At 34.6% G+C, this 18,115-nt stretch overlaps 1 protein-coding gene across 3 annotated transcripts in view; it reads right to left on the bottom strand.

The window, feature by feature from the left end:
- Window positions 1-18,115, bottom strand: part of XPR1 (xenotropic and polytropic retrovirus receptor 1) — a 106,505-nt gene that overhangs the window by 68,897 nt on the left and 19,493 nt on the right. For 2 of the 3 annotated variants that reach the window (XM_070397192.1, XM_070397193.1), the window contains exon 2: window positions 10,070-10,121. In XM_070397192.1, the coding sequence (XP_070253293.1) occupies window positions 10,070-10,121 (52 nt within the window). Of the gene's footprint in view, window positions 1-10,069; window positions 10,122-13,324; window positions 13,344-18,115 lie in introns of those variants that run through there. The other variant, XM_070397194.1, reaches the window with a different exon arrangement.

Here is an 18,115-nt window from a genome sequence, read left to right as displayed (position 1 = left end):
CTTCAACAATGCAGGCCACATTATGACTTTTACAAGTCCCAGGCACTTTTGCCTTGGAAGCCACTACCTCAATTTTAAAAAACATTGAAAATTATATTTTACAATTGTATTAGTATAAAGATTAATATAATCCAGGTCAGATTCATTATATATTCATTACTTTATACTCATTTCTCTTCTGATTTTAAAATAAATTAAAATTGAAACAGGTTTTATGGGTTCCTAAGAGAATCATGGGCCCTAGGAACTAAACTTACAGTACCTAATGGATAAGTTAGCCCTGCTTCAAGATGAGCACTAATGGTCACACAATATCCAGATAGAAAGAGGTTTCTAACTATGTGATACAGGTCATTAACTAGCCAAATGTTTCAAGAGGTAAGCTAACTACTTCTAGTAGGTGAAGTATCTGGATGATCCTACAATGAGTTGTCAATTCAGTATAATAAAGAAAAGAGAAACCTTGAAATGGCTTTGGATGACCAGGGCTTAATGGATATACCAGTAGAACAAAGAGGAGGTTCCAGAAGGAGATGAAGACAGATAAGGGAAAGAAAAAAAGGAGGAAACTATTTTACTCTCAATATCTTTTGGAATGGCACTATATGATATCAGTCAGTTTCTAACCATATGGGAACAGGTTCTCAAAAGGCAGGGCTCTCAAAAAGGAATAAGACCAAAGTACTTCCTGCCTATTGCAAAGAAGTAAGTAAAAGCAGGTCCATATGTGAACTCCTCTTCACTGGAGAAGACAGTGGCTAGTACAATAAAAGGTTACTTACATAATTAATATAACAATGATTTCAGAACTGAAAAATATGTGCAAATGTTAAACTTCAGGAGTTTTTATTGTAGTATTGCCAGTAGTTACTTTCTGACTTTACTATAATTTTGGAATTATAGTATGTGTAAAGCTTCAATAATTTATGAATACTTTAGAGTTATACAAAACTCCCTAAAAAAAACTCCTGTCAAATAAAAAGCAGAAACCTGGAATGGAAGAATATGCTTATAATTTCTACACTCCTTTTTTTACAATATTTTTATTGATTTCAGAGAAGAAGGAAGAGGGAGAGAGAGATAGAAACATCAATGACAAGAGAGAATCATTGATCAGTTGCCTCCTGCACCCTCCCTACTAGGGATCAAACCCGCAACCTAGGCATGTGCCCTTGACTGGAATCGAACCCGGGACCCTTCAGTCCACAGGCCGACACTCTATCCACTGAGCAAAACCAGCCAGGGCTCTACACTCTTTAAGAAGACACAAACACAACCTTTAAATTTTTTTTCAAATTTCAAAGCTATATGGCTTACCAGTAACTATTATTCCAAAACTCTGGAAAATTCCTACTATATTAAGGACACCTTCTGTGTTAAAATATAAAATTAAAGAGAGTGTTCTCCATTCACCCAACATAATTACTTCATTCTTTTAAATACAAAAAGTGATAAAACAAAATGTATTCATATTAAAGATCTTGTGAAACATTGATAATTCCCCTGATCTGTGTAAACACACCACCTGTCCCAAACACACTAGCCTATAAATAATCAAGAGCTCTTCCCATCCCAAAAATGGAAACATCGTATCAGGAGGAAAGGAAAGCAAGAGAGACAACTGTGTCAAGTTGAAAAACAGTCTAAACTCTATTTTGGGACCAGTGTTGTGATGGTCAAGCATTTAGCTGTCTTAGGTAAGATTTTTTCAAAAGACCATTCAAACTTCAGGTTAATAATTATAAATTAACTTATCACTTAAAAACAAAATAAAATTACATGTCTATTCAACTAAGTTACTTATACATCAGATCATTTCACACCATAGGCTAATTTCTCAACTAATTTCTAGTTTCATTTAGTCTTTTCTTAAAATGAGAGTTCTAAATAAAATGAAAATATATAATTGAATGTATAAATTAATTTAAAGTAACACTGTAAATGCTTCTAGTTTAAGGTTTAACTCTCTCCTTTAAACATGTGTTTAAATGCTCATTGTGTATAACAATCTAAACCCTAATACTGTGTCTGAGAAAGACACATTTTACCTATATTAGGACAATGACTTTCAAACTGAGACCCACAAAAACAATGAAAAAATGGTTTTAATTCCTGTCCAAATCTAAGATACGCACAAAATCTTTCCTCGCCTCTATCAGAGACCTATTTTGATACTATTCCAAGTGACATTCCAAACCAATTACTAACAACTACCTAAGTTTATCCTTAGCAGGTCAAACTCAACATTCTCAGACTTGTTGACTAAATGTTAATAAATGGTACCACCCCCCACCCCCCACCCCAAAAAAGGAAAGATAAATTTATCTAGACCATTGAAACCTTACAACCTGGATTTCTCCAGTGTCAACACAGAACGGAGAACTACCCTTTTAAATTTTAATGACATCTAACCACCACATGCTCTGATTTTACTTTTATCAATTCTACCTTTTAAAAATTATGATATGAATAATTTAACTGAGTAAGGCACTCTATAAGGGCACAATTCTTGAACAGAATAACATATATAGGATTTTATTTACTGGCTGGTACAAGAAAGGACAGTAACATTCTAAGTTTGTTTTTAAACTTTAGCATGCATCAGAATCCCCTGAAGAGCTTGTTAAAACACAAATGGCCTAGGCCAGTGGTCGGCAAACTCATTAGTCAACAGAGCCAAATATCAACAGTACAATGATAGAAATTTCTTTTGAGAGTCAAATTTTTTAAACTTAAAACTGTATAGGTAGGTACATTGTTATTAACTTAATTAGGGTACTCCTAAGGCTTAGGAAGAGCCACACTCAAGGGGCCAAACAGCTGCATGTGGCTCGCGAGCCGCAGTTTGCCGACCACAGGCCTAGGCCTATTCCCTGATTCAGTATGTCTGAGCTGAGTTCAAAAATTTACATTTCTAATAAGTACCTAGGTGATACTGATGAGTATAGGTCAAAAAACCACACTTTGAAAATAACTGATCTAATGTTAAATTATAATATGCAATTTCATTTCCTACACATAAAATCATACATCAGATTGCTCTAACTCATCAATTTATAAATGTTACTTTATGCTAACAGTTTCTAATTATCTTTTATTGTACAGCAGATAATTAATGTGGCCTATTTCTTCAAGTTGTTTATTATCCTATATAATAAAAGCCTAATATGCTAAGTGTCCGGTCGTCCATTCAACCAATCAAAGGGTAATATGCTAATGATATGCTAAGGCCACTCAACCCCTCACTATGACATGCACTGACCACCAGGGGGCAGACGCTCTGACCGGTAGGTTAGCTTGCTGTTGGGGTCTGGCTGATCGGGACTGAGCTGATCAGGACCCTCCCGCGGTCCCTCCCGCGGTCCCTCCCTGGCGGGCCAACCAATCGTGCACCAGTGGGGTCCCTCGGCCTGGCCTGAGCCCACTCGCAATCTGGGACCCCTCGGGGGATATTGGAGAGCCAGTTTTGGCCCGATCCTGCAGCCAGGCCGAGGGACCCCACTGGTGCACAAATTCGTGCACTGGGCCTCTAGTACTTCCATGAAGAACGAAAACCTTCCATAAGGCTTTAAGACAATGGAAACTGCAAGTCTTTGGAAATTCTCCTCTATGTCCCTACATAATTATATTTACCATTCCTCATTAATCAGCTTTATTCTCTAAGACACATGGTTTAGTTTGGTTTGGATAACTAAGTTTGTCTTCCTTTTAATATTTCTTAAAAGAAAACCTAATAAGCTTTATTACCATATTAAAAGGCAGCTCCTTCTCCTATCTCCTAGCACTTTCTCTGTTCTTTTCTTCTGTCAGAACCACTTACCTTTTCATAAACCATACTTTAGCTTTATTAATCTCTAAGAAATAGAATATTAGAAAGATGCTAAAATGCACCAATTTATTAAGTCTAATTCAAACATTTTGATTCACCTGACAGAACCCAAGCATGCCTCTCCAAGCTTATCTTTCAGATTCACCAAATCCCTATTTCTGCAAGTCTATCTGCAAACTTTTCACCAGGTTTCATTCTTCTCAACTGTAAATAAAGTTCTATGCTCTCCTCTTTTAATTAACATTGCCATTAAAACCAATTTTCCTTGACAGTATGCAATTCATTCCAATCGTTTTTGATCTGCAAACTTATACAGGCATGCCTCGGAGATATTGTGGGTCTGGCTCCAAACTACCACAATAAAGCAAAGATTGCAATAAAGCAAGTCACACCAATGTTTTTGTTTCCCAGTGCATATAAAAGCTATGTTTACACTATGCAGCAGTCTATTAAGTGTGCAATAGCATTATGTCTTAAAAAAATGACCATACCTTCATTAAAAAATAATTTATTGCTAAAAATTGCTAACTATCATCTGAGCTTTCAGTGATTTGTAATCTTTGCTGGGGGAGGGTTTTGCCTCAGTGTTGATGGTTGCTGACTGATGAGGGTTGTGGTTGCTGAAGATTGGGATGGCTGTTTTCTTCAAATAAGACTCTTCCTTTCACAAATGATTTCTCTGTATCATGCGATTCAGTTTCATAGGACTTGTGACTGGTGTCTACAGTGTGCAGGAGGCAGCTGATCTATGTTTCTCTCTCATCTATGTTTCTACCTCTCTATCCCTCTCCCTTCCTCTCTGTAAAAAATCAATAAAATATATTTTAAAATAATAATAATAATAAATCTTACTATATAAATTACCTTATTCTGTCTCATCCTTTGTAAAAGGAATGCACAAATTTCGCTATTTCATTTTCTAACTGTACAACCAAAAGATTCCTTTGTGAATAGCCTAATAACATATTGTTTGGACTTATACGGCAATTGTAGAACAACAGCAACTCTTAAATATATTTAATCACACTAGATTTGCAATGCCCTGATTCAAATCACAGCTATTTTAACTTCAAATAAGATGTGCTTTCGGTGTATATGCAAAATTAATTGCATGTGGTAACACACTAAAGTAAATTCTATTTCCTTTTCCAAGCTCACTAACTATAACTCTTATAACAAACAGATAGCTGATCAATTTCTCATCAGGAACCATAAATTGGCACTCAGTCTCGTAGGTGATAAACTATGTTTCACTTTCAACCTTCAATGAAGAAAATGGAATTTTAATCAGTATTGGTATTCACTACCCCTCAACACTCTAATCCTAAAGAGATCAACCTGTGGTTACCAGGCCTAAGAATATTATTCAATCCTAAAAATCATCACACTTCATCTTTTCAAATAGAATAGAACTTTCAAGTTCAAAATATAACAATCTATGCTTTAAAGAATGAGATATTTTATCTTTTAAAAATATACACACATATATTTACAAGTGTGTGCATGTGCATGCATGTGCGGATATATATGTATGTACTTCTGCTGAAAAATAAAGCCTAAAACAATGAATGACTCAGTAGCAATGACACTTTGAAAGAGTTGCCAGTATGTGGCTTTTAAAGAAATTAACACTCCCTGGTTATCACTAAAAGAACCTTGACTCCTTGCCAGAATGTCTGATCCCATGTCCTAGGCTGGAAATACATGAGCCTGGAAAATTTTATCATATCAGGTATAAAAAAGGAGCTACCAAAGACTATGAGGGTCATATCAAAAGCAATGAGGAAATTAGATGCAGAGGTTCCCACTGGGCCAAAGATGAAAATCTGATCGTTAGCAAGGATAAAAACTACACTGTACCAAAACATACCAAGTATGTTTAAATATATTAATTCATTAAGACACTTTTAAAAAGTTTCATTGGTCAACTTTGGAAAATGTTAGAGAACCAATATTATTTTGAAAACTAGCAACAAAGGGAAAGAATTAGGCAATTATCCTACCTTTCCTATACAATTTGTATAGCTAAGGGTAACTAAAGGGAAGTTTCTCTTTACAAAATTCTGGTGATAAACACAGGAGAATTAGAACATCACTATTTTGTAAACCTTACTGAATTCATGAATCTAGGGTTAGGCAATAATTGTCAATAGCTAGTAACATTACAAAGAGAGAAACAATCTGCTATTATACATTCCTCCTAATAGAAATACACATCAGCACCTATAAAGTGTTCTTAGGGGAATAAATACATGTACATAGTATTTAATCTGAATTACATCAAGTCCCTAGATTTAACTAAAAATTTACAGGAACTACAGAAAACAGAAACCATGTTAAGGTATAGTACACCACAGAAGTGCAATCAGTAAAGTCCAGAATCTGAAAGACCAAAAGAAGCAAAAAAGTCTTTTTGTTCTAACAAATAATGATAAATTGTGAAGGAAAATGGAAGAGAAATAAAGTAAGTTAGAGGGAAAACCTATAGATGAGCTCTGACCAACAGAACTGTCTTCAATGAGAGAAATATTCTATGCTGTTCAATATAGTAGCCCCTAACCTCATGTGGCTACTAAGCACTCTCTCTCTCTCTCTCTCTCTCTCTCTCTATCTCTCTCTCTCTCTCTCTCTATATATATATATATATAGGTAGTATGATTGAGGGTCAGAATATTTCATTTCAATTAATTTAAATAGCTACATCTGGCTGCTGGGTACCAGAATGAATGGTGTTACTATAGATCAAATGAGAACTAAGAGATTTTTAATTAATCACAATATATCAAAAAATGAATGTTATTTGGGTCCTATTCAAACTAATAAATCTTTTTTTAAAGTATAAAATAATAAAATAATTAGGAAAATGTGAGTCCTGACAGGTATTTAATAATATAGAAATTACTATTAATATTTTTATGTGTGATGGGGCAGAGACTATCCTTTAGAAATATTTACAGATAAAATGATACGATTTCTGAAATTTGCTTCAAAACAATCGAAGGGGGATTAAGTAAGATTAGGCATTGTATTGATAAGGTACTTCATAAATTTTAGAAATGTAATTCTAAAATTAGTCTCCCATCGTCTAGAACTAAAAAGCAAGCTCACATCTGTTAAAACAACAAAGACCTGGGGACAGAGGTGAGGTGGAAGAAGATGCCTAAAGTGAAGTCAAGCATATAATCAGAATGAATAATTTACAAGCATACTTTCATCTTCAATGCTACTAAGAGCTGAATTCTAAGGAGCTTAGGGAGACTGTAACACATCTGCTAACCAAGTTGAATAAGCAGAGGGAACATAAGCAAAAAAGATCCAACAAAACCTGTTCATAAGATTGGGGACTAAAAAAGAAATGGCAGAAAAGCAGAGGCCACCGTAGTAGTGTTCAGTGGCTTATGTCCTTAACTACATCTATTCATTTCATTTCAGAAAGTCAGAGAACTGTATTAAGCTAACACTAGCTAAGTACACTCCCCATCAAAAGGAATACTTAACATATGTAGTATTCTCAACAATAAAGATTTTAAAATATAAAAAATAAAGGAATACTTTGTAATGAGAGGCCAAATGTGAAAAGAAAACAACTAAAGCATCTGGAGGTCTTTCTATTTTAATTCAAACAATCTGAAAAATATATTCCACTGAGTAGACATTTAAAAAAAAAATTCTCCAACAATTCATATATTTTTCAAATCTATGCCTATTACATGTATCTTTGAAGGGAGGCATATCACATATGTAAAAACATGAAGTGGTTTAATATCTTACAAAAAATATGCAGCCAACCCAGTAGCTTATAAAATATGATTCCTCAGCAATCAAAGGGAATTCTATGCTTGGCATCAAGACAACATAAATGCACAAAAACACAAAATCTTTAAATTAGGACTTTATATCATCTGTTTCTCCACTGGTTTTAAAGAAATGTTACATGTGTCAGTTCAGACTATAACTTATAAAATTATAGTATCAACATTATAAAACAACAAAAAATACAATTAGCCATCTACCCAGCAAGGAAAATCTGCATCTCTTTAGAAAAGTTTAAAAATTTTTAAAAAGACACAAGCTAGGTTAATTTACTCCCTTTTTTCATAAACAGTACTTTGATTTTAAGGAAGCTTGAGGAAAATAATTATTTTTATTCCGACGCACTGATGCGCTCTGTAAATATATAAGGTATGTGACTATTTTAGATAGTAGGACAAAATCTCTGGTCACAAGGGACTTCCATTGGTCTCAAGAGAATAGGTCAATGAAAAAACACAGATATCAGAAAGTGACAAATGCTATGCAAAGAAATAAATTAGAGTGATGTAATATAAAGTGACTAAATAGCTATATATATGAATGGGCATTCAAAGGCCACTTGAGGGGCACAGCCATGTGCCCTTCAAGAATGATCCAATGATTCTCAACAGACGGCAAGAGCTAAGGACCTATTATAAGAGCAAGCTTGGCCTGATTTAGGGACATAAGAAAGGCAATGTGTCTGGAGTCTAGTGAGCAAGAAAGAAAATGGCAGAAGGTGAAGTCATGGACGAAGGACTAGATTATTTAGGGCCTTCTAGGTCAGAGTAAAAAATTTTTATATTATGCCCTCAGACTGTAAAAGAAATAGCCTTATGAAACTCACTGTCTCTGGGCAGTGAGGTAAAGAAAAAGTTCTTAACTCTAAATAATGTTCATTTTAGCAGACTTTCACAGAATTCCATTTTCCTATAAGAGCTAGAAATGTATGAAAATTACAGCATGATCCAGCATAAAGGGCTGAAGAAAGATCATCATAATTTCCAACATATCTCAAAGTATCTTTGTTAGAAACCAGATGGTAAAACTTAAAAAGAAAAAAAATTAAAGTAGCACAACCTTGAAAATAAAATTAAAAGAATCACTATTTAAAGCAAGTTACACAAGGTGAGAAAATCAGTTTAACTTCCATGTAATTTCATTTTTCTTACATTACTAAAATATTTTGAGGAGGTGCTCTTTAGGACACATTAAATATGAGATAATAACCAAAAAAAAGAACTATACATTTTGATAAATCTTAAATGTCTTCAGTGAAATATTAGAGAATTAAATATATTATAAACCAAAATTCAGTGACATAACACTAGTATCTAAGTGCCAATATCCTGGTAAAGATTTTGAAGTATTGAAGGAAGCACATTTTCAATTCAAAATGATTAGAAATAAAAGATGTAAGATAACAAAATTTTAGATTATAGATCTATAGTTTTATTAAACAACTTCAACATCTATGTCATAAAAATAAGCCTGAAAAAGCTTGTCATTAGAATGACTTCATAGAATACCAGTATGGTATTTCATAAAGATATTAATCTGTATTAATCTAGAATATTCTTGGCAAATACTTTTTCACATTCTTCTCTCCTAAAAAAAAAAAAAAAAGTGATGGAAAAAATTTAAAATACCCAGCCTCAGAAAGAATACTCCCTCAAAAAATAGTTGTTGAATTAGCTAATTAATTACTGACACAAGAACCCATACTACTTTAACTTAGAACTCTCCAAACCTATCAAAGGTTAAACCCATAAATAATGAGCTGTGAGCAGAAGCTGAGGTAACAGAAAAAGAAGGATCAATAAAGATAATTAGAGAGATAACCACTGTCCTTAGGTTGTTTTATGACTGCCAAACTGTACTTGCATACATATAAATGCTTCTCTCTCTCTCTCTCTCTCTCTCTCTCTCTCTTTCTCTCTCTCTCTCTCTCTCACATACACACACACACAGAAAATGTGCTTTGTTGTTTTAGTCCCAGTTTAAAGACATGGCATAAATAGAAAGAAAAAGGTGTGTTGTCCAGACTAATTATGGATTAAGGATCCACTGAAGGTTGATGGATAAAGAGAAAGGTATGAAAATACATTTGGAGGTTTCAACAATAAAGAATTTTTAAAAAGAAAAAGAAAATACATTTGGAGGGGTTGAAAATGACACAGGTAAGAAATTTGACTCTAAGCCAGTATATGATTCACAATGCTAAGGTTGATTTAAGGATATATGAAAGATCCATCATAGGGAAAATGTTAACTAAACAAAAAATAATCTGATTGAAATATAATGTAATTATGATACATATTATGAAAACTAAAAAAGATCTACATAATAGGACAGGTTATATTGGTTTTGTACTGTGCAGTTTAAAATATCGTTCCTTAAAAAGAGATTTTATGTGACTACATGTAGGAAGGAGTTAATGCATCTTACCTTCCACAGAAGGTGCCTGGTCCTGAGCTGAATACAGCATATCCTTGAAAGCCTATTAGGAAGAAACAAAAGGAATACATGAATTGAATAATATTTACATTGAAAGCATTTGAAGCTAAACAATTACTTCTTTTTCAATATCCACACAATGACTATATACTGTTCCCTAAATTAATTTAGTGAATTTTTTCCTTTGTTTCTCTTGCCTTAAGAGATGTATCAGCAAAAAATCTGTTATATGAGATGTCTGCATTTTACTGCCTATGTTTTCTTCTAGGGTTTTTATGGGTTCATGACTTAAATGTAAGTCTTTTTTCTATTTTGAGTTTATTCTTGTGTATGGTTTAAGTTGGTGGTCTAGTTTCATTGCATGTATTTGTTCAATTTTCCCAACACCATTTATTGAAGAGACTGTCTTTACTCCATTGATTGCTCTTGCCTCCTTTGTCAAATACCATTTGACCATAATGGCGAGGGTCAATTTCTGGGGTCTCTGTTCTGTTCCACCGATCTATAAGCCTGTTCTTGTGCAAGTACCAGACTGCTTTTATTATAATGGCTCTGTAGTATAGTTTGATATCTGGTATTGTGATCCCTCCAACTTTGTTCTTCTTTCTCAAGATTGCTGTGGCTATTCATCATCACTATTCATCAGAGAGATGCAAATTAAAACTACAATGAGGTATTACAGAATGGCTACCATCAGTAAATCAACAAACAACAAGTGCTGTTGAGGATGTAGAGAAAAGGGAACCCTAGTACACTGCTGGTGGGAACACAGACGGGCGCCGCCACTGTGGAAACAGTAAGGAGTTACCTCAAAAATTTAAAAATGAAACTGCCCTTTGACCAAGCAATCCCACTTCTGGGAATATATCCTAAGAATCCTGAAAGAATATATGAAACCCTATGTTCATAGCAGCATTATTTACAATAGCTAAGATCTGGAAACAGCCCAAGTGCCCGTGTAGATGAGTGGATTAAAAAGCTGCAGTACATTCACACAATGGAATTCTATGCAGCTGTAAAAGAGAAGTTCTTACCCTTTGCAACAGTATGGATTGACCTAGAGATTATTATGCTAAGCGAAATAAGCCAGCCAGAGAAAGGCAAATATCCATGATCTCACTTATATGTGTAATCTAATGAACAAAACAAACCGATGAACAGAATAGGTCCAGAGGCATGAATACATAGAACAGATTGACAGATCTCAGGAAGAGATTAACCAAAAAACTTATATGCATATATGCATAGCTCATGTCACAGACAATAGTGCAATGAAGGCTTGAAGTGAGACAGTGGCTGGGTGAAGGGGGGCAAAAGAGGGAGGGGAATGGGGGACATCTCTAATATTGTCAACAATAAAAAATAAATTAAGAAAAAAAGGAATTTAGTGAAATACGTCAATTAACTGTAATAAGCTAAAACAAAAATACTTTATTTTCATACCAATCCAGTACTGTCTAATTTTTAAGACAAGGGATAATTTGTACACTTTAAAAATTAAAGGGCATTTGAAAAATGCCCCTGAAAAATCATCTGAGAGAACATAAACTCTCTGACTAAAAGAAAGAAGTTATAGAAACTGAGAACAAGAGTCCCAGAGGAATACAATGGAACACCACATAAGAAAATATGAAACACTAGATAAAAATTTTTTAAATCGTGTTATATACATAACATAAAATTTACCATCTTAACTTTGTTCAATTGTACAGTTCAATAGAATTAAGTACATTCACACTGTGTGTACATAATTTACAGAATTCTTTTCATCTTGGGTAGAAATACTTTTCAATGGAGGTCTGGAAAGTCCTCCCTAACAGTTCAGGACTATAAAGATAGTAAAGGTTTTATTGTTTTTTTTTCCAAACCAGGAAATCAACTAACAACCATATTTAGGTACTCTAAATGATTGCCCTTTGGTCTCTTTAAGTGGTTTGTGGGACAGGAATAAAAAGCATTTATTCATATCTATCAAAATGGTAGAATTAATTAAATGGATAAGGCTCCAGAGCTAAAGAGCTGGTCATCAGCTGAGGTGACTGTATCCAGTTCCACAGCTTCAAAGTTTAAAATACCACCTATTAGTGATTCCTAAATTGGCCACCAGCATTCCTCAACTTATGTACAATTGACATTTAGGGCCAGATAACTCTTCTTCGTTGTGAGGGGCTGTTCTGCACATAAGAGGATTTTTTTTGTAGCACCCCTGGCATCTAGGGACCCATTAGATAGCAGTAGCAACCAATCCATCAAAGTTGTGACAACCAAAAATGTCTCCAGACACTGCCAAATGTCTGGAGGAACAAAATCACCCCTCCCCAAAACCACTGGCCTAAAGTCATTCAAGCATATAAACCGCCCCCCCCCCCACCAAAAAAAAAATCACAAAGAATATACCTCCAGGGTAACCCATTCTGTATTGAAGTCTAGTAAATGATATTCTTCCCAAATGAATTACCATTGCTTTAGATTAGTGACCAACCTGTTAGTTCCATGACTAAATAAGCTTGACAATATATAGTAAAAAAGACTTCCAAAGATTCACTATTTATGTAGAATTTGAGGCAATACAGTATTTTATTACAAAAATACAAGTAATACAAGTATTTTATTACAAAAAAATACTTGCTCCTTGTTTCAGGTTCCAGACACCAAGCTCTGAAAACCCTTCAAATTTACTATCTTTTGCATACGAATGGTGGAGGAGTGGTGGGGAAGGCCCCAGATAGCTTCAGGATAGGGGTTGGTCCCCAGAAAAACCATCAACCTGATTAGAAGGTTAAAGCTTTTAACCCCATCCAAGACCTCTGAGGACAGGAGAGTGGCTGAACATTGGGTTCAATCACTAATAGCCAAAGATTTAATCATCATGCCCATATAATAAAACCTCCACAAAACATAAGTCACATCCAATTTATAGTCAGCCAGGCAGAAGTAGTGGGTACGTTGGGTACCCCATTTGCAGCTGGCATCTTAAGTAGGAGTAGTCTTGTGGGAGTTAGCCCTTAACCAATGGTGTCTGTGCTAACTCCAGACAGTGTCAGAATTGAACACACAGTTCAATTAGACACACAGCTGGTATAGAAGAAATGGCTGTCTGTGTCAGAAAAAAGTACATTTGGTGTCAGAAAATACCCAAACAGAAATCTTTTTGGAAAAAAAACCTTTATTAGTGGGACACAGCTTTTGTAAGATTACATTTGAAGCTCAGCCTCATGTTTACTGACTACTAATTCTTACACTTACTTGTGTACAAAAGCTCTAAGTCAGCGGTTCTCAACCTGTGGGTCGCGACCCCTTTGGGGGTCGAATGACCCTTGCACAGGGGTCGCCTAAGACCATCGGAAAACACATATATAATTACATATTGTTTTTGTAATCAATCACTATGCTTTAATTATGTTCAATTTGTAACAATGAAAATACATCCTGCATATCAGATATTTACATTACAATTCGTAACAGTAGCAAAATTACAGTTATGAAGTAGCAACGAAAATAATTTTATGGTTGGGGGTCACCACAACATGAGGAACTGTATTAAAGAGTCGCAGCATTAGGAAGGTTGAAACCACTGCTCTAAGTGAATATGTCAAAGATATGGGACTTCTTTTAAGAAAAATGTATGTAGACACACTCACTATTTTTCTTTACAATTTCAGATGTCTCAGAGACCACTAACTTCATCTAAAGAAAAGTTAGTCCATAAGATCTTACCAAACATCAGAAAGTCTTTATTTCACCTTAGAGATGAGTATTTTATATTAAAGTCCTGTATAGCTGTAGAGTGGTGGTTATGTTACGTGGCTCGTACACAGTAGGAGCTCAATAAATAATTCTTATATTCAAAAGTTTCTTCTTTGGAGAAAATTACTTTAAAGATGACTGAAAAAGCAAAATCTCTGACATATAATGAAAATGAATTGAATTTGCAAAAGGAAAGCTGACAAAATTAAGTTTTTTTAAATGATTAAAATTCATTTTTTATTATAAAACTGAATCATAATTTCATTTAAATCAAGACAACCCTCAGCAAAATCATGGACAATTCTCCTTCTTACTACTTCAGTTTTCCTCTAAATAAGACTTTTTTTTTTACGGTAACAGACTCTAAAGAACTCCATAAATAGGATATCATTCTATACCTGTGACAAAAGAATAGCCCCCATTTGGGAAACAGGGGTGGGACAAGCCACAAAGTATTGTCTTAGTACCTAAGAATTGTCTGTAAGTCACCCAGATCACTTGCCTGGGTTAGGATGGAATACATCCAAATATACAAAACAACAAATTAAAAGAGTTTCCTAGATGCTTGCTCTTTTATTTTAAGGAAATCCAATACTTTATATAAAACTCTGAACTTGTATAAAAAATAAAATAAATACATACACATGTCCGTTACAGAAGATTGATTTCTAAAGGATTCAAAACAATCTTGTTCATCAGCATCTCAGAGTGTTATTTTTGTTAGAATGTTACTGAAATATATGTAAACTAGGACAAAACTCTTAGTGTTTATTAAGAAGCCATAAAACAGTAAAATCTTACAAATTAAATCCAAATACAACCACAAAACCAATACTAATCAACAACATTAACATAACAGGACAACAGATGTTGTTTGCAGAGACAAAAATCTCAACTGATAATATGAATACCATGCTGACTGCCAATATACCTGTTCTTCTGAGTTTGGAATGCCTATGTAACTGTGTCAGATGTGACATAATTCCCTAATCTCTCTTCATGAGGCAGCATAATAGAGTGGCTAAGAACTACAGAATTAGACAATATGTATGAAAACCAATTCTATCATTTATTAGCTTGGGAAAATTAACTGTTCTGTACTTCAGTACCCTTATCTGTAAAACAGGAATAGTGACTGCACATATCCCACAGGCTTATAGTGAAAATTAAAAAACTCTTAAAACACAAATGCTTATATTAATTACTAGAGGCCCGATGCACGAAATTCATGCAAGGGGCTTGGCCCTCGCAGCCATGGTGGCTGCCGCAGCCCTCTCAGCCCTGCCTTCATCCAGAAGGTCGTCGGTCTGTCCCCAGCTGTCTGATCTAATTAGCATATTATGCTTTTATTATTACAGATGATTCATGATTATTCATGAAGAGCACTTAGAACTGCTTAGAACACAGAAGATACTCAAAGAATGTTAGTTAATAGAATGTGAACTAACACAAAGCTTATGTTATACAGCAGGTCTGGCATCATCTGGCCCTCTACTGGCCATTTATGCATTAGATATGCTTCAGTTCTTAATGAACTCTTCACAAAGTAGTATAGTACTATCTGAAGCCAACATGACTAAACAAGCATAAACATAGGCACTATAATCTCCTGGCATTATTAGTTTATAAAATAGTCATCTAGATGATATAGAATATGCTTCTATAATATTTTCAGATGATTGCTGACATGAACACACTATCTTTTTAATTCTCATAGGAAACCGACAGACTCCTAAGATAATAAATGCATATTCCAATTTGCATATGCTTTAAACAACAAGGTCTCCTAAATACATTACTTGAACTGTCTACAATATATTGTACAAAATAGGTTATAGTTCAAATTTAATATGTATGCAATAATACTACCAATACAAATTTCTTATATTGTTAATTCTAATAACCCATAGCACTTCATCTCTAATCTCCTCTCCAAAGCATAGATAGATTTCACAGACCATTTCACAGATAAAGGAGGTCAAAAGCTAGAAAAACTCCTATTTCCTATCAACTCGTTCCATTAGTCTCATATATAACATACTAAAAATATTATCACCTTTATCAATAAAATATCTAACCTATGTGGTTCTTATTGTTTCAACATTCATTCAAAGTCAACACACTGCATGCAATCTAATTATTGGATTAACAAACAATAACATAAAACACAGGCATTTGAAGAGAAAGGGCAAGGAATATTTGTTATATACCTTTAAATGAGTCATAATCCCTGTTAACAGGGCTTTATAATTGGGCACAACTAATATCAGACTTTTACCTGAAAACTTTTGCAATTGGAACTCCTAAATAATAAAAATTTGATATATTCTTTAAAAATATGTACATTGGGTGTTGATCTATAGCACCATAGAAACATTCTCCAATTATTTATTTAGTTTCTACTTCCTCTTTTTGCATTCCCTGTTTTAATTTTTTTCCACCAGAAATATTGGGAAACCGTGAATAATTTGCAAGTCAGTTACATCTGACCTGGTTTCTTTGTCTCATCACCCAGAAATCAGTCACGTTTCCTAATACTAAAGTGCTAAGGACAGGTCTGTAAATCAACTGATAAACCTCAAAAGAGGACATTCTAGTATTCTCAAGTGTCCTGTACAAAGAATCCTCATTTAATTAATTTTCACTTTTATCCCCAAATAGAAATAAACTAACCTGGCTGGTTTTGTTTTTTTAAATTTAAATTCTTTATTGTTTAAAGTATTACATAAGTCTCCTTTTCCCCCCACTGACCTCTTCCCGGCTGCTCCCACCCCCCAGCACATGCCCTCACCCCTCTACTGTTGGTGTCCATTGGTTATGCTCATATGCATGCATACAAGTCATTTGGTTGATCTCTTACACCCTCACCCTCCGCCTTCCCTCATAGGTTGGACAGTCTGTTCGATGCTTCTATGTCTCTGGTTCTATTTTTGTTCACCAGTTTATGTTGTTCATTATATTCCATGTGGTATTTATCTTTCTCTGACTGGCTTATTTCACTTAGCATAATGCTCTCCAGTTCCATCCATGCTGTTGTAAATGGTAAGAATTCCTTCTTTTTTACAGCAGTGTAGTATTCCATTGTGTAGATGAACCACAGTTTTATAATCCACTCATCTGCTGATGGGCACTGTAGTAAGTTTTTAACTCAGGAGTGTATGTCCTCCAAATTTGTTCTTTTTCAAGATTGTTTGGCTATTTGGGGCCCCTTGATTGCCATATGAATATGAGAATCAGAATTTCCATTTCCAGCTGGCGTGGCTCAGTGGTTGAGCATCAACCTATGAACCAGGAGGTCACGGTTTGATTCCCGGTCAGGGCACATGACCAGGTTGTGGGCTCAACCCCCAGTGTGGGGTATACAGAAGGCAGCCAATGATTCTCTCTCATCATTGAGGTTTCTATCTCTCTCTCCTCCTTTCCTCTCTTCATTTTGAGACGTTCTTCTTCACTCATTGCAGCGTTTTCCTGCCAGCCCTGGAAAGGCTCTTGCGGCGGTTTCATTGGGTATCCAGAGTTGGAAGCATCCTAACCTGGCTGTGTTTTATGATAAAAATAATCTATAAAGTCAATAAAAACTCATATAAATTCCTACAATCTAATACATTACAACAAAATTAATATACTCTTGCACCTACTTAATAATTCTGAGCCTACAATATATTAGAAGTAGTATACATTGACTCCTTTCATGGAATTCAAAAGTACCCCATCGTTAACTTTTGCAATTCAATCTGCAAAAGTTGTTTGAACATCCTGGGCCCAGTGGCTCAGTTGGTTAAACAACATTTCCTAACCCAAAAAGTCGTGAGGGTTCAATTCCTGATCAGGGCACATAGTTGGGGCAAGTATTGGAGGCAATCAATTGATGTTTCTCTCTCTCTCTAAAATCAATAAAACATATCCTCGGGTGAGGATTTTAAAAAAATAATTGTTGCATTATATTATTGAATCTATTAAATGTATACTAAATGTGTAAAATATATATAATTTAAAATAGGAAGAAGTAATTTGGAATATATATTGTTATATTCACATTTATGTATTTCCATACTAATTCTGACCTTCACTGACATGGCTTTTACTATTTCTATGTGAATAAATCCCAAACCTATATCCTCAGCTATGTCTGCTAACAAAAACTCAGAATGCCCAAAATTCAATTTGTTTTCTCCCCAAAGCCTAGTCTTCTCGTGTTCTTTATTTCTGTTAATATCATTGCTGTTCTTTATTTCTGTTAATATCATTGCCAATATCCGAATCACACAAATTCACAATCTCGGTTATTAT

Source organism: Myotis yumanensis, unplaced genomic scaffold (genome assembly GCF_028538775.1).
Source record: "Myotis yumanensis isolate MYYU_CA2020_CCGP unplaced genomic scaffold, mMyoYum1.0.hap1 SCAF_17, whole genome shotgun sequence".
NCBI classification, from domain to species: Eukaryota; Metazoa; Chordata; class Mammalia; order Chiroptera; family Vespertilionidae; genus Myotis; species Myotis yumanensis.
The sequence above is the reverse complement of the archived record's forward strand: the minus strand, read 5'-3'. Positions and strand labels throughout refer to the sequence as shown.